The 20,543-nt window shown below is 45.8% G+C and overlaps 1 protein-coding gene across 4 annotated transcripts in view; it reads right to left on the bottom strand.

Moving 5' to 3' along the window:
- Nucleotides 1-20,543, bottom strand: part of LOC147021368 (low-density lipoprotein receptor-like) — a 126,234-nt gene that overhangs the window by 49,792 nt on the left and 55,899 nt on the right. For all 4 annotated transcript variants that reach the window (XM_085891248.1, XM_085891247.1, XM_085891245.1 and 1 more), the window contains exons 3-7: nucleotides 10,975-11,097; nucleotides 10,512-10,748; nucleotides 9,814-9,966; nucleotides 9,272-9,364; nucleotides 7,906-8,070 (exon numbers count right to left, since the gene is read on the bottom strand). In XM_085891248.1, the coding sequence (XP_085747374.1) occupies nucleotides 7,906-8,070; nucleotides 9,272-9,364; nucleotides 9,814-9,966; nucleotides 10,512-10,748; nucleotides 10,975-11,097 (771 nt within the window). The remainder of the gene's footprint in view (nucleotides 1-7,905; nucleotides 8,071-9,271; nucleotides 9,365-9,813; nucleotides 9,967-10,511; nucleotides 10,749-10,974; nucleotides 11,098-20,543) is intronic.

Raw genomic sequence — 20,543 nt, 5'->3', positions numbered from 1 at the left:
TTACAGCCATTGCTTGTGTTTACAACTATATCATCTCTTGCTTTCTGCCAGATACACTTCGGCACATCAAAAGAAATGTCTTTGGATGACTGTAATAGTGTTACAGACTCCATCATTGAAATCAGATTTGAGGTTTTAAGGCGTTCGGAGATAGTTGATCAGGCGACAGCACTGCACCCACGTCACTCTTCACAGTCCTGAAAAAGAAAAAGCATACTGTTACTCCATCTCATAAGTGCAGTTTAACGTAATTATGACACTTCTTTTAGTATAGGCTCTGGGAGGAGTGTGTCTATATGACTCTTTTGGAAAGTGACCCTTATTTAATTTGATTGTTCTACTAGCAAATGCAACCCGTCGCTTTGCTGACAGGGATATTAATGTGGGGAGAGAGAGGGGAGAAAGGAGGGAGGGATGGAGGGAAGAGAGAGGAGGGAAGAGATAGGAGGCAGGGAGGGGAGAGAGAGGAGGCCGGGATGGGGGAGAGAGAGAGAGGAGGCAGAGAGGAGAGAGAAAGAGTGAGAGAGGAGGCAGGGAGGGAGAGAGAGAGAGGAGGAAGGGAGGGGAGAGATAGGAGGCAGAGAGGGAAGAGAGAGGTGGCAGGGAGGGAGAGAGAGGAGGCAGGGAGGGGGAGAGAGGAGGCAGGGAGGGGGAGAGAGGAGGCAGGGAGGGGAGAGGAGGCAGGGAGGGGAGAGAGAGAGAGAGGAGGCATAGGGGAGAGAGGGAGAGGAGCACAGAGGGGAGAGAGATGGCAGAGAGGGTAGAGAGAGAAGGCAAGGAGAGGGGGGGAGGGAAGAGGAAGCAGGGAGGGGAGAGAGAGGAAGCAGGGAGGGGAGAATGAGGATGGAGGGAGGGGGAGAGGATGGAGGGAGGGGGAGAAGATGGAAGAAGGGGAGAAGAGAGGGTGGAGGGAGGGAAGAGGAGGTTAGGAAGGGTGAAAGAGTGAGGAAGGGGGAGGGGGAAAGAACACCTCACCAAATGTTGCTATACACTGCAGGAGGGAGGGTTGCGAGGAGGGGGGGGGAGGAAAAAAAAAGATAGAAAGGTGAGGGGTGGAGGTGACGTGAGCAAAGAGAATGATATGTTATGCTTAATGACCAAACACAAACAAAAAAACTCATTTCAGAACAGCTGTACACACAATGACACAACAGAGTTTGTAAAGTAATCTGCTGGCTCATCTGAAAAAAACTTTAATATCCTAGTTCCAGAGAATTCATGGGAACATGAACCAAAGGGAATCACTGAAAATATGGAAGTACCACTCACGTACGACCTCATGAACCAATCGAGCATGAATATCGAAAACAAAGCATTGCGACCAGATATCAAATTTAGGTCCAAAAAAAAAAAAAGAGAAGCATTGCCAATTGAGGTGTTAATACCAGTAATTTTGGATGAAACGATGCAGAAATAAAGAAAATGACCAAATACTACGACCTCAAGAATGAATTGAAAACATCCTGGAAGCTGAAGAATGTCAAAGTTGTACCAGTGATAGTTTGAGCTATGGAAATGATGACAAAGAACCTCACAGGGATATTGAAAACCATCCTTGGGAATATTACTACAAACGAACTACAGCTGGAAGCTGTCTTGGACTCAGTAACAATCCTGAAGAGAGCCCTCAGCATGTAACTTTGAGAACAAAAACTTCACAGCTCGGTCCATGAATAGTGACCCCTTACCGAAATGCAGGTGGATACATTGAGCTCACCCTGGGAGGACTCTATTCCACATTCTGAAACCCACATATGTAGATACCAATTAACGACACACACACACACACACACACACACACACACACACACACACACACACACACACACACACACACACACACACACACACACACACACACACACACACACACACACACTCTCTCTGAGACCTAGTAGGTCTCCGTTTCACCTCCTGAAACCCACCCATCACCTGTGGAGATAGCAGGCAACAACAGCAACTTAGATGCGTGCGCACACACACACACGCATGTCGGCACACACTTTGAGACCTGGGGTGGGGGCATTTACAATCCACACAATCTTTCTGGCAAAGGTCTGCCTGCACGCATGCATGCATACTCCTACATGCAGCAACCTTTGCATCCCGCTGGTCGGCTTACTCCGAATCTGATTCGTACATGCTACAGTCCCCTCAACAAAGGGGGAGGGTTGGGAGAGAGAGAGAGAGATAGAGGTGTTGAGAGAGAGGATGAGGAAAGGGGGGGGAGAGGGGAGAGGTCAAACAGAGAGAGAGAGAGGGGTCGGGATTGGAAAGAGGGAGGGGTGGGAAGGAGATGGTGATGGAGAGGGTGAGGAAGGGAGAGAGGTTTGGGAGGGAGAGGGATGAGTGATTCCGGCAGTTGTGATGCCCAGTTTATCATCCATCCGAGAGACGACACACACTGATGAATCACCTGCGTGCGTCAATCAACATACAGTATTCAGTGACAGTGTGACTATTGTAGAGCGCTTGCCAAGTGGCTTCAGCACTCCAACAAAATGGTTGATAAGAAATGGCTCGCTTGGAATGCGATTAGCAATCACCGAACCGTCATATTAAACATGCACCTCCCGGACTCCGGAGACGCCCGAAATGTCAATTATGTCCAAATTGGATAAATGAACACTTTTTAGGAGTTGGGACTGCTTGTAAGTTCGAGTCTGGAGCTCAAATTTTGTAATTTCGCTTAGTTTAAAAGATTCTTGAGGTTATTCATATGCAAAAATGAAATAAAGCCATGAACGCTGCAGTCTCCGGACGTTTATAAGCATTTCAATGTACCCAGTGGTTCGTAGCAATAATGAACAGGCATTCGATAATATGAGGAAAGTGAAAAAAACAAACTTTATCATTAAGAAATCGTTGAGGCCTGTTCCAAGTCAAGTCATGGTTGTGCAGGCAAAAAAGCATGGCAGCTTCAGACCCCAACAAGGTAACCTAGGATACGCCTTAAGACCCCAAAGAGCAAGGTGGCCGAGGAAGCGCCTGATAAAGGATATAATTAAATAAGGCCGTTAATTAATTTCAAAAGGGGTGTTTTACTTAGCCCAAACACCCAATTTTCACTTTTGCACTTCCTTGGAGTTTTCTTTCTATGCATTGCAAAGTTTCAGACAGCTAGGTTTCATGGTTTTGAAGTTATCGAGGAGACACACACGCTGACCCACTGACACACACTGCCTTTTATTAGTATAGATATGACAAGTCATGTCTAATTTTCTAATTTGGCAGCCATTTCGATGGACGTCTTAGAATTATGCTAATTAAGTCAATTCCAAAAATCACAATCAAGGTGCCAATCAATTTCTTCGCGTCAAAAACCTCCATATAGACACAAGGATCAACTTCCGATGACTCTTACTTTCCGAGATATGATAATTTTGACGAAATGCTCTAAAAGCAGCTATTTAGGGGTAGAGTGTTTTTGAGATACAATGGGCTCCATCGGCATCATACAGAGCCCTGAGGTATCAACCTGAAAATTGGCTTGCTCAGAGAACTTAATGAGGAAACTTTTGACCAATTTTGGTAGCAATACAATATTGGGTGATTGAGAAGCCATCATATCAAATTTTGAGCTACTTTCAAAGTGAAAGCAATTTTTTGCTAAAATTAAAATTAAATAAAATACAAGTCTGAAGACGCGATGGTTCACGAGCGATATTTGACGACGTAGATTGTTTCAGAAGTCAAGGATGAGACAATGTGATAATGTTTGACCAAGTTATAAAAATGATCAACATGATGTGGTACGAGTAACAGGTCATTTGATGCAAAATGTCGAAAACCCGGTTTCGTTCAACAACTTTCAAAATTTGACCTTTGCATAACCAATAAAGGTCACAAAACAATGTTGTGGACATTAAAATAAGGAAACAGGATACGTGCTTTAGCTTATTGGAGTTAGTTCGTCGAAGAAGGTCGAAAACCCGGTTCGATTCCCACAACTTTGAAAATTTGACCTTTGTGAACTTTAAAGGTCAAAGGTCAAGGATTATGACCTTTGGTGCAAAACTTCCTCTGGAACATTCCAGGAACAATATAACGTCATGTAGGCATTATGGAATTTCGCACTCCTCGGATTATCCATACTTTGATGAAATCAGCGTAAAAACAAACTTGAAGGGGGCGCCACAGGAAAGGTGTTCGAGATAGAGCAAAATAGTTTCAAGACTTTAGGTGGGGAATGACCTCAAGATTATGCATAAAAAATATTGTCATCCTCGCTCTCAAAGTTTGGGCGGTCGTATGATTTTTATGTCAAAATTCGAAATTTTTTAAGTTCGTGACCTTTTGACGAAAATGAAAAAAAAAAAAAAAAAAAAAAAAAATCGAGCTCCGTGGGGCTATGCAGGTGCCATTGGGCGACCAAATACTGAAACCACTGCCAGATTCGACAACCCCCCCCCCCGGAGAAGATGGATTTTTATGTCAAAATTAGCAATTTTCTAAGTTCACGACCTTGTGACGAAAATGAAAAATCGAGCTCCGTGGGGCTATGCAGGTGCCATTGGGCTAACCAAATACCGAAACTCCTGCCAGATTCGACAAACCCCCTAGGAGAAGATTCAAATTGAAATCAGCTACCCCCTAAAAACACAATTTGCAATTTTCTAAGTTCGTGACCTTGTGGCCTTGACCTTGGGACGAAAATGAAAAATCGAGCTCTGTGGGGCTCTGCAGGTGCCATTGGGCTAACCAAATACCGAAACCCCTGCCAGATTCGACAAACCCCTCGGAGAAGAAAAATATTTACGTCAAAATTCGCAATTTTCTAAGTTCGTGACCTTGTGACCTTGACCTTGGGACGAAAATGAAAAATCGAGCTCTGTGGGGCTATGCAGGTGCCATTGGGCTAACCAAATACCGAAACCCCTGCCAGATTCGACAAACCCCCTCAGAGAAGATGCAAATTGAAATCGGCCACCCCCTAAAAACACGTTATTTGGGCGTGGCTCTGCCCATAATGGGTGTACCGCGCTCATTTTCAGGAAAACAACTACATCATGATATAAACCTCCCACCAAAATTTTTATCAGGATCGGATCAAAACCCACGGAGCTATTCTCGGGACAGACAGACAGACAGACATACAGACAAGCCGGTAGGCGGACATGGGTAGTCTCCTACCAATAGAACCTGACGCAATGGGCCCGTTCGATGGGGAATGACGTGAGGATTAAGCACAAGAAAATTAATGATTCTAGCTTCAAGGGTTAATGCTGCAGATTGTTTTTTCGTTAAAATACCCCCACATTTAGAGGTTTTACGGCCATTGCTAGGCAATGGAGGGGTCCATAGCAACGGTTCTTTCTCACACATAACTCGGACATACTATGAACCTACCATACCAGTTTCATGTATATCTGACTCATAGTCTCTGAGATATAATGAACTTCGTTTTTTTATTGTTTTCGACCAGGGTTCATTCAAAGTCTATCTTCTCCGACAGTTTTCATAGGATCCGGCTGGAAATTTTTGACAATATGGCTGAATGTACTGCCCACAGTCGCTCGTGGCCCGATTTTTGATTTTCGAAAAAATTAATATTTTTTGATTTTCCAAAAATTTAAAAGTCCCATTGCTAGGCAACGGTGATGTCCATAGCAACGGTTCTCATTTGCACACAACTTGGTCATGGTATGAACCTACCAACCAAGTTTCATCGAAATCGCCATTGTATTAACTGAGCACTGGACCGAATAGAGGAATAGACAGACAGACAAACATATCGACGGAAATACTGATAATAATAAGGGTAGAACAAATTTCAAAAAAATTTTTTTTTGAAAAAAAACATTTTTTTAACGAGATCGACGACCCAACAGACAGACAGACAGACAGACAGACACACAACAATAACGAATATAGTGGTCACTTATTTTTTTCGTGAAAATATTTTTTTCACTTTTTTTGTGAACCAATAGCCATTTTGACCTGTGAACTAAGGTTTAGTGAAATTAATCATGCCAGTAAGTTGTTAGTACTCCCCAGTACCCAAACAATCAAAATTAATAATTTATGGCTGTCTCATAATGATTTATTCAATGAATCATCAATACCATAATTTTAGCCGCTTGGCGTTCTCCATGCAGAGAAAACGAACTTTACCTGGAAATGTTACCCAAACTTTTTTTGAAGGTCTTGGCATATCGAATAAGAAAATTTAAACTACCGCTCTAAAAGAGTCATGTACACGAACTCCACCCCCCCCCCAGAGCCTATACTACCTCCTTTTGTGATTTCCAGGGTATGCGCAATCCCACCCAGGGACACCCCTGCTTGCCCTGACATGGTGCGCTGCTGCCACTGGTCTCCATCTCTACATACAGTCCCACCAAAGCTCAGTCCCATTGGTCCATGGCGTGAGGGAGTCGGCAAAAGGGAGTCGTCCTCAGTGGAAGGGACAAAGCTCATCAAACTGAGGGAGTCGACAAAGCACACTAAGCTGCATGGCTAAGCGACCTCCCAAACACCTTGGCCTCACTGAAGCTGTTATATTCAGCGCAGTCCTTGACTCCACTGAAGATCGGTCTCTTGACAGGATGGAGCTGATAAAACCCTCTCCGCTGAATGACCAGGCTGTGTCCCAAATGCATACCTGCCAACCTTTTTGGAATGAAAATTGGTAGATTTTTGCGTGACGCAGGGACATGCCGCCCCCCCCCCCTGGAAAATTTTTGAAAAAATGGTGCACTCTCCTGCATTTTAGACCATTTTATAGCCTGAATAAAATCAACTATTTACCACAGCAAAATCTGGCCTACTTGTCAAATTTATTATGTGCAACAAGTAACAGCTTCCAAAATAATTACACTGGCACTTCAAACTAAGGGCGGATAATCAGATTTAACGATAGCAGACGCGTCTAACGGTGTAGACGCGCGCATAGACGACGGAAAAACGTAAGCTGCAAGGCACTGTACAGTATCGTATTCTGTAACTCGGATTAAAAAAAAAATTTCCCCTGAATTTTAAAAACCGGTAGATTAAGCATGTAAAATCGGTAGCCGGAAGATAGCCTCGAAAATCGGTAGTCTACCGGCTAAATCGGTAGGGTTGGCAGGTATGCAAATGCATATCGATCAGTGCGACACCAGGCGCCACATGTGCAACCCTTGGCCTCATCAAAGCCGCTGTAGTTGCAGGCCGAGGCCACATCGCAAACGCATGTCAAATGGCGCAACACCAGATGTAGCATGCATGGTCCTCTATCCCACCCAAGCTGCCCCCCTCATCGTGGTCTTTTCTCCTCATCGAATATGTTAATTGGTGCCATCTTCGGTCCCATCAGGCCTGACAAGAAGGAGGTGGCAAAGCATGCAGCCTACCCCTCGCTGCCATCGTGTGTGTGTGTGTGTGTGTGTGTGTGTGTGTGTGTGTGTGTGTGTGTGTGTGTGTGTGTGTGTGTGTGTGTGTGTGTGTGTGTGTGTGTGTGTTCGTTCGTATTTGTATCTGTGTGCATGGTTGCGTGTTCCTGTCATACTCTCTCCAGAAAGATTATGAATGTGCAATTCTCCCAAAGGACACTCAACATCAGCATGAGGACATTTAATGTGACCCAACATTTCAGCCACAGAACCACTCAAAATTACTCACCATAATATTCCTGAAGGCACAGAGAGAATGAAATGATGTGATAAGGAATGTTTAATTCTCTTTAATCATTCAGTCCTCGTAATGTTGCCTCCTCAACCAGTATCTTAAATTAAACTCTATCACTGATTTGTGTACAGAAAAATCATCAGGAAACAGAATGCACAATTCTACACGTAAGGGTCCATCAGCATGATTAGCATCACTACTCTAGTTACTTGACTGTAGTTACACTTATGTGGGCCCTGTAATGTTAGACATTGACATGAAACTATATTATGAACATCTCTGATTGAATTTCCTCACCTGTCATTGTTGAGTGACATCCGACGTCAAATCCAGAACATTTGTCTTCATTCATCAATCCCTTGTCGTCATTCTCTCGTCTTTCATCGTCATTTTCTCCTTTCTCAAGCATTCTGTCTGTGTACCCAATCAATTTCTCATCCTGCTTTAAGTTTGATTCATGCTCTGTGGCAAATAAGCAGGAATAAGAAAAAGTAAATGTGCAACCTTTTTCTTGTCAACCTTACAGATATAAGAAATATCAATCAAAATACATCACAAATTTTCTTACAAAATAAATTGTTGACATTTATTATTGATATTTACATTGAAAATAAATTGCTAATAGGGGAGTAATAAATGTTGACATTTATCACTCCACTATTAACCACAAAAAACTGGTTGTCATTCTTCTTCTTGCGCATGGCAGCTTAGCTGCTGGGGTAGCTATCATTTCTTGGAAGCGCAGCTGTGTCGCTGATGCAGTGCCCCTCTACCAGTAAACACTGGTACTCATTTTGCTGACCTATGAAGGATGACAGGCTGAGTCAACCCCCTGGTGTATTAATTCAGCGGCCAACGGGGCTTGAACTCAGCACCCTAGGATCCCAAGCCGCCACCCAAACCACAAAGCCAACACGAGGCTTACTGGTTATTGTTGGGAAGATCCATATTCTATGACCAATATCCAGCAAGCCGTGTGGACACCCAGCAGACCTATTAACTCTACATGAGAATAGAAACATTTACTTGGGATACAAAATGGGAGTCTTGGCCAATGTGAATGGGAATATGGGATAAGGGAAGGTGGTGAATGAGAATGTGGGTTAAGAGAATGTGGTGAATGAGATGTGGGATAAGGGAATGTGGTGAATGAGATGTGGGATAAGGGAATGTTGTGAATTGGATGTGGGATAAGGGAACATGGTGAATGAGATTGTCTGATAAGGGAATGTGGTGAATGAGATGTGGGATAAGGGAACGTGGTGAATGAGAATGTCTGATAAGGGAATGTGGTGAATGAGATGTGGGATAAGGGAAGGTGGTGAATGAGAATGTGGGATAAGGGAACGTGGTGAATGAGAATGTCTGATAAGGGAATGTGGTGAATAAGATGTGGGATAAGGAAATGTGGTGGATGAGAATGTGGGATAAGGGAAGATTGTGAATGAGAATGTGGGATAAGGGAATGTGGTGAATGAGAATGTGTGATAAGGGAATGTGGTGAATGAGATGTGGGATAAGGGAATGTGGTGGATGAGAATGTGGGATAAGGGAAGGTGGTGGATGAGATATGGGATAAGGGAATGTGGTGAATGAGAATGTGTGATAAGGGAATGTGGTGAATGAGAATGTGAGTTGATGGAATGTGGTGAATGCTGAAAACCTGGAGCTTGTGATGTATTGGTGTTTAAATCCCAGGAATCGTAGGCCTTGTTCGTCTTGGACCTCAAAAGACTGGGTGTTGAAACATTGGGATCTAGAAAGAAAGGAAAAGTTAATTAAAACAATTGTTTCAAAATTTTCCATTCAGATCATATCACCTCTTTGGAGCCTCCAAGCTGCTATCATTGAGACATTGAGAGATTGAAAAAAATCCTGTATTCTCCACTCTATAAACACTCATTTTAAAAGATAAAAATCAATTATTAATTGGGGAAAGGCTGGCATGGCTGGTTATGGAAGAGCTGAGAAGGTGAGATTAGGAAAATGTGCTTCTGATATTTCTGTAAATCAATGGCAATTTAGGTGTTTATCCTGTAAGTTCAGAACTGCAAGAAAAACAAATAATGAGATGAATGTTTGGGTAAAAATAGTAAAAAATGAACACCTGAAAATAAAACAACAGCTGGACCATTATAAAGAGATAAATGTTTGAGATGCAAGGCCATGGTAACAAAATGTTAAATAAATATCATCATCACGTACTGTTGGGGATGCTACGTGGGGTATCCAGGCAGCCCTGTTCGTCCGTCCAGTCTCCGCAGTCATCATCTCCATCACAATGCCATACAGCAGGTATGCAGTGTCCATTTCCACATGCCACGTAATCCGAGGGACAACTTAAAGGAACTTTAAGGTCTATAATAAGTTGGAAATTAGAGGGAAGAAAGATACGATGGGAAGTGAAAATAAATCTTCTTTGAACTATCATTGTGTTTCCAACTGTATGGTACATACACAGCTACATGAGAGCTCCAACTTCAGTACCTCCAAAAGGTACTATTTGGCTGTAAAGATCCATTAAGTTCAACCAAGCCAGAAATGTGAATACGAGTCGCTGTAACTATTGTCAGGTAAGTACCGGCAGGTGTAAAGGTGAACACAAAGAAAGCTTAGGCCATTTCCACAACAATCCTTACAACTTACAAAATGTCACTTGTCATGAAGATCATTATCTGTGTAAGTACTATTGCCATGTGAAGAAGAGGAATAGATGATGATGATGATGATTATGATGATGATGATGATGATATGTTACTTGTCTCAGGGCCTTAACACTGTATATGGCATTCCTAAACCTGGGTTAGGATCTCCTGAAATTCCTAAAGTAAATACTGTATATCAAATTACTAAACACAAATAAGACACAAAAAGCAAGAGGGCACTAAACTTGGTTTACTCACCACAACTTTCCTCATCGGAGCTGTCTGAACAATCTTTGAATCCATCACAAACCCAGACAGAGGGCAAACAGCGGAAACCTCCTCTCCTTACCGAGTGGCCTCCGGTACCCAGAATTCGACTCCTTGCTCCCAGGTTCCAGATCCAGCTGCTTATGTCTTCATTTTCATCTCGTTCGTCTGGGTCCTTTACAGCCTCTCTCCAGCAAGGGACGGAGTTTGGAGGACATGTTTTGAGTTCTGGAGAAAAGCAGCACCAGCAAATGAGATACTAAAGTTAATTTGAATATGTTTATTATGGTAAATTTGAATAAAGTGTTATTTGAGACCATATCCAAATGACTGAACTAAACCATAATTTAAAGACCCCAAAGCACATCATTGAGGACTGCGTCTGAGGTTTACTCATTAACCTGTGATTGAGTAAGCTGACCAGGTAAAGCCTCTCTCATAGCATCTGGCTTACCACAGGTGACTTCATTTTCATCTTCACCATGCTCGCAATCTGATTGGCCATCACACATCCAGTGGGCGGGGACACATTCTCCATCTCTGCAGGTAAACTCTGATGCACCACAAGTCCTGAGCACTGTGGAGGGAGTTAAGAATTACTTTCTTTACAATACACTATCATAGTATCAACACTGTACGAGTACTATACCGCACAAGTGTGAAGTATGTACATTACTAGGTATACTGTACTCTATGCTTTACATTGGAGGGTGATGTGCTGTTACAGGTGATTGACAATGGAGGATGCTGTGCTGTTACAGGTGATTGACAATGGAGGATGCTGTGCTGTTACAGGTGATTGACATTGAAGGATGATGTGCTGTTACAGGTGATTGACAATAGAGGATGCTCTGCTGTTACAGGTGATTGACATTGGAGGATTATGTGCTGTTACAGGTGATTGACAATGGAGGATGCTGTGCTGTTACAGGTGATTGACATTGGAGGATGATGTGCTGTTACAGGTGATTGACATTGGAGGATGATGTGCTGTTACAGGTGATTGACATTGGAGGATGATGTGCTGTTACAGGTGATTGATATTGGAGGATGATGTGCTGTTACAGGTGATTGACAATAGAGGATGCTCTGCTGTTACAGGTGATTGACCTTGGAGGATGCTGTGCTGCTACAATAACTCACAGCACTTGTGTATAATAATGTTGTCCATACATTTTCGAATCATCAAGTCCTACATATATTTTTCAATGAACCTCGTACAGTCACCCTGTTAATATATCGGGCCAAATCATAATTGGATCACCTATGGTCCGAGTTATTGTATGGCAGACATTCCAGAAAATTCTAAATGGCATCCATTTGTGTTTCGAACATTTCCTTCAGGAGGACTGAAAAGATGGTTGGGTTGGACAGTCGTTGGTAGCTGTGAATGGGTTACGATTCAACAATCATACACGTATCATAGAAGCTCAATCTAATTGATATCTGAAGAGTGCTGTGGGGCTGGGGCAAGACTATCACTCAGCAGAGCCGGTGCAAGGTTATTTCACCTGGCATGCAGAGCTGGCCATTAACATAACAGTTCATATTAAAGGAAAAACACATAGACAGTCTGCTTGTTTACTTGTGTAATTCCATGAATGGTTCTTTCATTCATTTTCACCGCCCCCAAATTGTGCCGCTCTAGGCGACTGTCTAGTTTGCCTAATGGTTGCACTAGCCTTGTCTCTCAGGGTTAATAGGTGGTGACCTGAAAGTTTCCATCATAATCTGTGAAAACAAGCAGCACGAGAGTGGAAGAGTGAACCATGATCTCTACATACTTCTGGAGATCACGGTAACTTGCAGTTCCTAAATCATGGCAATTGAACATTTCCTAGACCAACTTCGACCTTTGATATCCCACACCAGAGACCAGAGGCATGATGCCTTTGGAGTCCGAGGGGGTCCAATGATTCATAAGGTTTCCAGTTTACACCAAACCTGAATACTCTGTTCTGTTTGAAACAATGTAAAACAGGATTTCTCCGTCAATATAACCTTCTTCCATAATTCTGGAATCGATGCTTTGAGTTCAAACTCTCCTTTATCGGCATCGGATTTGCTTCCTGCCTATAACAAGGGGCACTTGTAAAGAGGTGCCTGACTTGACAATTTCATAAGCAACGGATTTTTCAACGAACAATTCATTAGTATGCTTGGTATGGAAAAAAACAGAGGTGCAGCAGATTGTTCATAACCCGTTTCCCCATGCCCCCACAAAATCCAGGAATATAATATATGATAAATATGATTGGGATTATCCATAACTGCTCTCCTCCTGACTCCTTACACCCCTCTCCCCCTCATCACCCAAAGAGTTAATCAACCAATGTAGAATATTGGTTCTGTTGCAAGCTCTTCATGAAGGCTGCCGGATAGGGGTTTGTGGATATTTGAAGGTTTGTTCTGCCTTATGCATTGTGTTCCTTGTTCTACAGTGTCTGCTCGAAAGTACCATTGGAATCGGTGTTCCCACAGGCTTGCTGCCACACAGCTAGAGGCCTGAACCTGGGTACAGCACCCTGGGAGGCTGCCTCATCATCCGGCACATAATCATAATCTCTGGTCCTCTTCTCGGCCAGTTCGTGTCTGGAGCCACACCAATTATGGGATTCCGATAGGCCCTTCCGAGGTCAATAGTTTTCATTGGTGGTGCCATCTGGAATGTTACTCGTTTGTCTGCAAAGTACCCTGAAGCTACCTGCATCCTCTCTTCTGTTTTTTTTTTTTCTCATGATGCATAACAACAACAAAAAACGAAGATTCTAGTGTGGGCCAATCATCTGAAGCATCCCTATCCTTCTCCAATCCATTCATTTTCTCTTTTGCCAACATCCAAGGATTTCATTCCAACCTCAACCTCAACACAACCCACTATCTGCAATCATCTAAACCAGACATCCTGTTCCTTATCGAGACTCAGATTGCTGAACCCATCTCCACTACCCACCTCTACCCTTACCACAGTTTCCACAATAAAGCTAGCACATGTGCCGACATCTGCTTCAATAACCCTGCTGGTTGCCTTCCCAATATTAAGCTTTCCAACCCTTATGTTCAACTTCTCTGGCTCAAAGTCTCCTCCCTCAATCCCAATAAATCAATCTGCTGAGTCTCCCGCTCTTCCAACTCTGAAATTCACATGCAACTATTTGATCACTTCACTACCTGTATTGAGTAAATCCAACAATCCTATCAATCTTCTGACATCATCATTCTTGGGGATTTCAACATCTACAACTCCTCCTGGCTTTTAAACTTGACCCACACCGACCAGGGAGGGACTGACGCTGAAGCCTTCACTATCATCAATGACCTCTGCCAACTCATCTCTGAACCCACTTACATTCCTGCTTGCTCATCTCATATCTCCAACTCTGGATCTTTTTCTCACTTCCAAACTTCATCTTAACACGAATATTCTTGTTGCTCCATCTGTTGCATTCTCTGACCACCGCCTCGTTACCATCTTCCATCCCTTTCAGCAGTATCAGTATTCTCAGTCGACTTCCGGCATCATTTGGCATTACGACTCTGCTAATTGGGAAGACCTTTGTCAATATTTTGCAGACTACAACTGGCACGACTCCTGTTTCTCCACTAATCCTTCTATGAAAACAGACCAAGTCACTGAAATCATGCTTCTCAGTATGACTCTTCACATACCCTACTTCTGCATCTTTCAAATGCAGCTCACAAGGCTGCTGGGTAGCATCATTGGCTGAGAGCATGGCCGTGTCGCTGATGCAATGCCCTCTGTAGACTAGGGCAGAAATTTCTAATTTGTTCAAGGTGCCGCCGATAGCTCACTTACTCTTTGTGAAGGACACCATGGGATCTTTGAAGTCCACCAACTAATGCTGGCAGATGGGACGCCAGTTTAACATTCATCTGAGAAATGGCACACATTGATGAATCACCCTGCCTGTGAAACACCAGGATGACAATTGGGTAGGGATTCAAACCCAGGCTAGACAGCTGAGAGGAGAGTATGCATAGCTCGAGGTCATACTGCCAGCCCCCGTGTTAATATTGTTGCGAATTCTGGCCCGCCCGGCGTGCGATCGGCCACGCAACTCAAATGGCGACACGTCGCCCACCGGAACGGACAATTCAGTCGTGACCCTCCTGGGACTACCGCCAGAAACCAGTCACGGGTGGGGGTTTAATCCCACCACCACCCAGTCCGCAGTCCACCCGCGCCAGATAGGGTAACTCGCCGAAAGTTGATATACCTATGGTACTCGCACGGTACTTTAACCCCACTTGTCTGTCAGGTCAGGTTCGATCTGTGACCTGCTACAGGTACCATGTAAACCTGTACTAACCTGTTCCATGGTCGGGTTGTCGGCGACTAAACCGTCTCCCCCACCAGGTTTTCTGGTGAGGAGGGTGTTTGGATATGGACACCCAGCAGGATTAAAAACAAAACCTGTCAAAGGGCGGAGGAGCTCCTTGTGAGCCAACGGCCATCCATATCTAGTGCCCAACTGTGTCTGCGGACGTCCTCCTGCAGTTGGGTTACTTCTTATTAGGAGGTTGGTGGCAGGATTTGCACTCCGTCCACCGTAAAACCCTTCATTCCGCAAAACACAAAAACGCAAAAAAAAAATCTGAAAACCCACTCCGTGGGAGTACCTCCTGTGCAGCTTCCCTTCGCAGGGCAGCTCACCGGATGACGGGATTGGGGCAAAGCCTTCGGGACCCCCAATCTTTGATAGGAGGGAAACCACGGGGTAACATCCCTGGGTCAGATTGCGGGAGAGTGTGTCGGAGTGGTGCTGAGGTGTCGTCCACCAGACGGCGGTCTCCTTGGGTTAACCTGAGGCGGTCCCTTCGGGTGGGTGCCTGAAATGTCCTATCCCTAAGAGAGGATGATCACCTGTCTCTGTTATCATCTGAGCTCAAGCGTTTGGACATCGGGATTGCAGCTCTCTCTGAGGTTCGGAGACCGGATTGCGGCGAGATAATGGTGGGTGGTTACACCTACTATTGGTCTGGTCGGTCTGATGGTTACCATACCCAAGGAGTTGCTTGCTGTAGCTGTGTCCAATAAGCTGACCCCAATGATAATTGAGGTAACACCGGTCAACGAGCGTATTATGAGATTAAGGATTCGTCACTCCTTAGGTGTCATTTCCCTGGTCTCTGTTTATGCTCCGACTGAGGCGAGTGATCTCACCGTGAAGGATGCATTCTACGCCACACTTGAGTCTGTGGTTGATCAGTGCCCCAGACGAGATACACTTCTAGTCTTGGGGGATTTCAATGCATCGACTGGAACTGATAGGGATGGTTATGAGGTGTGTGTTGGTCCCCATGGGTCAGGAACTATGAACCAGAATGGCACTAAGTTCCTTGACTTTGCAAGAAGTCATGGACTTAGGGTGGCTGGTTCATGGTTTCAGCGCCCACAAGCTCATCGCTGGACTTGGTATTCCAACGCTGGCGGTGTGGCAAAGGAGATTGACCATGTCCTCATTGATGGTCGTTGGAGGATGATCCAGAACTGCAGAGTCTACCGGAGTGCTCAGTTCCTCAATACTGACCACAGGCTTGTTGTAGCAACTCTAAAGCTGCACCTTAAATCCTGGAGAATGGTACCATCCCAGCCGAGGCTGGATGTTGCCAAGCTCAGGGATGAGAGAGTAGCTGAGGAGTTTGCGAACAGGCTGAGTGGACACTTGGGGGTCTGGGTGCTTTGGGGGGTCCTGAAGAGTTGTGGAGCGCCTTCAAGACCACCGTCCTTGATGTTGCCGGTGGATGCCTTGGAGCTCACCGCAGGGCAAAGAAGAATTTTGTCTCTCAAGGGACACTGGATACCATTGACCAGAGTCGCAGGGCCAGGCTGAATGGCAGAGCTGAGCTGTTCAGGGAGCTGAGGCGTAAAACTGTACGTGCACTGAGGGTGGACAAGGAGGCCTATGTGCGAGGAATCTGTGAGGGGGTAGAGCATCACCTGTGGACAGGTGATTCTCGTCCCGCTTACAGGGGAATTCGCGCATTACGTTCATCCAAGCCCATCCCTCGGAGCACTACAGTTCGAGCAGAGAGTGGTAGGCTCTTGACAGAGGAGTCTGAAGTGAAGGCCCGCTGGGCCGGTTACTTTGAGCGGTTGTACCAGGCTGATCCCCCAACTGTCGAGTTGGACGTCAAGGGTGTTACAATCCCTGTTGCTGACCCTCGAATCAACTGTGGTCCACCTACGCTTGTGGAAACACTGGCTGCGGTGAACCAGTTGAAACGGGGAAAAGCTCCAGGGATCTGTGGCATCCATGCCGAACTTCTCAAGGCTGGTGGAAATGCTGCACTCGTGTCGTTGCATGCAGTTTTGTGCTCTGCCTAGAACACAGGCATCATCCCAACTGACTGGAAGAGGGGCCTTGTTGTCCCTCTCTGGAAAGGGAAGGGTGATCGCCAAGACTGCAACAACTACCGAGGGGTGACGCTGCTCTCAGTGCCGGGCAAGGTCTTTGCTCGGATAATTCTCGATAGGGTTCGCCACCATCTGCTTGAGCACCAGCGTCCAGAGCAGTCAGGCTTTACACCAAAGAGGTCAACGATTGACCGTATCCTTGCACTTCGTGTCCTCACCGAACGCAGACGAGAGTTTCGGCAGGGGCTGCTTGCAGCCTATGTTGATCTCTGTAAAGCGTTCGATTCAGTGAATCGGGATGTCCTCTGGAGGATTCTTGGTCTTCGTGGGGTGCCACCAAAACTGATCGATCTGATGTCTGAACTCTACTCTGGTACTGAGAGTGCTGTGAAGTGTGGTGGTACCATCTCTGACTTATTTCCAGTTGTTACTGGAGTTCGTCAGGGATGTGTACTTGCCCCCACACTTTTCAGCACTTGTATGGACTGGATTCTAGGGAGGATGTCGGAGAGATCAAGTTGCGGTGCGTCATTTGGGAATGTCAAGAACTCGGACCTTGACTTTGCAGATGATGCAGTCATCTTTGCGGAGACTTTAGACATCCTCTTGGGGGCCCTCGAGGTGCTGAATGAGGAGTCGGAGCCATTGGGATTACGGGTTTCTTGGGTCAAAACTAAGATCCAGGCTTTCGGTGACATCTTGGATGCTGCTGTCCTGTCTGTGTCTGTTTGTGGTGAGGATGTTGAAGTCGTGGAGAGATTCACTTACCTTGGCAGTGATATTCATGTCTCTGCTGGCTGCGAGTCAGAGGTCAATAGACGTCTGGGTCGGGCCTGGGGAGTCATGGATTCACTGGATCATGGGGTGTGGCACTGCCGGTACCTGTGCGGGAGGACGAAAGTCCGAGTCTTCAGGTCCTTGGTACTTCCAGTCTTGCTCTATGGGTGCGAGACTTGGACTCTGACCAAGGATCTGAGACGGAGACTTAATTCCTTTGGTACCAGGTCTCTTCGGAGAATCCTTGGCTATCGCTGGTCGGATTTTGTGTCCAACGAGCGGTTGCTGAGAGAGACTCGGATGAGATTTGTTACCTGCATAGTCCGTGAGCGTCAGTTGCGGCTGTATGGACATGTGGCTCGTTTTCCTGACTCTGATCCTGCTCACCAGATTCTCTCAGCGAGGGAGTCTCATGAGTGGAGGAGGCCAGTGGGTCGACCACGTGCCTCATGGTTGCAACAGGTTGACCATCATCTCAAGGAGATGGGGATGGGCCTGGCATCTGCCTGGGGGATGGCCAGACGGAGGCCCCTGGAGTACCGGCGGAAAGTGGACGCAGCGACGTGCTGTTCTGGCACATGCTCCCATACCTGACCTGACCTGACTCGCACGGGTAATCTGCCGAGGGATGGGACCACGCCACAGGCCGACTCCGGACACGAACCGCTTAAGCGGTTCGTTCCGTGTTTCAGGGATAACCGAGCGGAGTTATCGTCGGCCTTGACGGTTCCGATTAATTACCAGGTGTTTTAAAACCCACTATTAATCCCTTACGTGATGCAAGATGGAGATTCAACAAAGGAAAGGACGCAGCGAAACGGGGAACAATTGGACAAGCACACTTTTATTTCACACACACAAGCACGTATATACAGCCATACAGTAATGCACATATAAAAGCAAGGACACAATGCAGAGCTACAACCGAATATAATTTACTACACAGAACACTTAAACAGTTCTACTTTACAAGACTGGTGCCACACACACACATTTACACCAAACCCCAAAATAAAATGAAAGTGCGACTTCCCTGAGGGCGTCGAGTCCTCCTCCCGCGACCTCAGCTCTCAGCTCCTCCGGCGTGGTCGGTGAGCTCGTGCCTCGCGCCGCACGTGTGGTCCGCTCGACAGTAGGGACGGGGTTTTGGGGAAATGGACGGGGTTTGTTCGGTGCTGTTTTCCGTGCTCGCTCACGGGGTCCCAGGGCTCGCGCGAGGATCAAAGAAGCCAGGCCAAATGACGACAAGACGAACCCATTGGAACAAGAACCCGACTGGAACAAGAACCCGACAAGAAGCCACCCGAACCAGAAGACCAACACGAACCCTCCTCGTCCACCCCTTTTGTAGCAAGGGGCTCCGCCCTTTGCTCCACCTCCCTTCTGGAAGATTCGTAAAAAGGGGTGTGCCCTCTCGTTCCCCCCCTCCCCGCGCCGTACGGGAGGCGAGGAATGTCATTCTTGGCTCGGGGCCAGGGAATTATTCCCCCAAAATCAGGCCCCCACCTTTTTTCACCTTTGACCTCTGGCCCAAATCGTACCTCCCCCATACCAAATGGCGGGAAAAGCAGAAGGGAAAATCCCACAGGCGTTGTTGGTTTTCTTCCCCCCGCGCCGTATGACGAGGGAAGAAAGATTCGGGCGGGAGATGCCCCTTCGCACCCCGGCCGCCGCTGCCACAACGCCCCTCCCATCCGTCCCGCGGAGATCGTGACCGCACGGTGCTCGTTGAATGGCGAGTGGCGAAGATGTGGTAGCGTAGTTGTGGAAGGTGGCGTCGTGTAGTGAATGGCGTAATCGTTGAGATGTTGGTTGTGGCGATGTTCGTTGTTGTTCTTGCACCAAATTAACAATAGCCAAAGAAAAACGGCTAACTGAAGCGTCGCAGCCAGAATGGATCACATATATTCCCTCTATACAACGGGTTTGGGCTAACTACACATGAACTTACTGATATATCTCACCTGAGGACCCTTTATGGTGTAATGCGAATTTCCACAACCGTAACAATATTATCATCATTCTGCCATTATGATTGGATGGAATTGACCGATTAATTTGTGGTTAGAATAATTTTGACGAAAAATATAACTTGGATGACATAGATGCTGGAGTCGGGATTGGACGAAGATGTATCAACAACCCAAGGTGTGCTGATGATACCACTTTGTTGGCAGAAAGTAAAGTAAAGAGGACTTGATGAAAGTGCTGCAGACAGTGAAGGAGGAAAGTGAAAAGCAGGTCTATATTTAAACCGAAAAAGGATTAAAATCTTATCTGAAACCGAGAAGATCAACATGTTCAGAAGTGGAGTGTTCCATTACCAATCAGCTTGAAGAGTGCTCACCAAGTGGCTAGCTTGATTTTAAGCACTTAAGCAAGCACTCCAACGAAACAGTTGATAAGGAACAACTGGCTTGGCAAGCAATAGCAAGCTGATTGGTAAAGGAACACACCCAAATGGATGGAGTAAAAGCTGCAACCAAGCTGTGGCAGAGGCCAGAGCTTCAGAAAGCAGTCCAGAGTCGGCATGTTTGGAGACATCTGATCACGAACGTCACCAGAAATCGACTACGACTTAACGGAACTGGATAATGACTTCAACTTAACGGGGAATGGGGGGGGGAGGGAAGGGGTGGGTGCAACTTAAATCGCTAAAACCTCCATTATGTGCCCCTTAGTCCTCGTGTCAAGTTTGGTTGTGATTGGATAAGTAACGAACGAATGTATTGTGGTCAAAAAAAAAAGTCAGACAGGCAGACACCAAATTGCATATATTCGAAAGATTATGATTTTAAAGATCGTTTTAAAAAATCCGGAGGTTTAGTGCTATTGAAGCAGTCTTATACATCACCCTTATACACTGT

This window comes from Eptatretus burgeri, chromosome 8 (genome assembly GCF_056783735.1).
Source record: "Eptatretus burgeri isolate ZD-2024b chromosome 8, Ebu_testis_v1, whole genome shotgun sequence".
NCBI lineage: Eukaryota > Metazoa > Chordata > Myxini > Myxiniformes > Myxinidae > Eptatretus > Eptatretus burgeri.
Note: the sequence above shows the minus strand (reverse complement) of the source record. Positions and strands in the feature narration are given on the sequence as shown.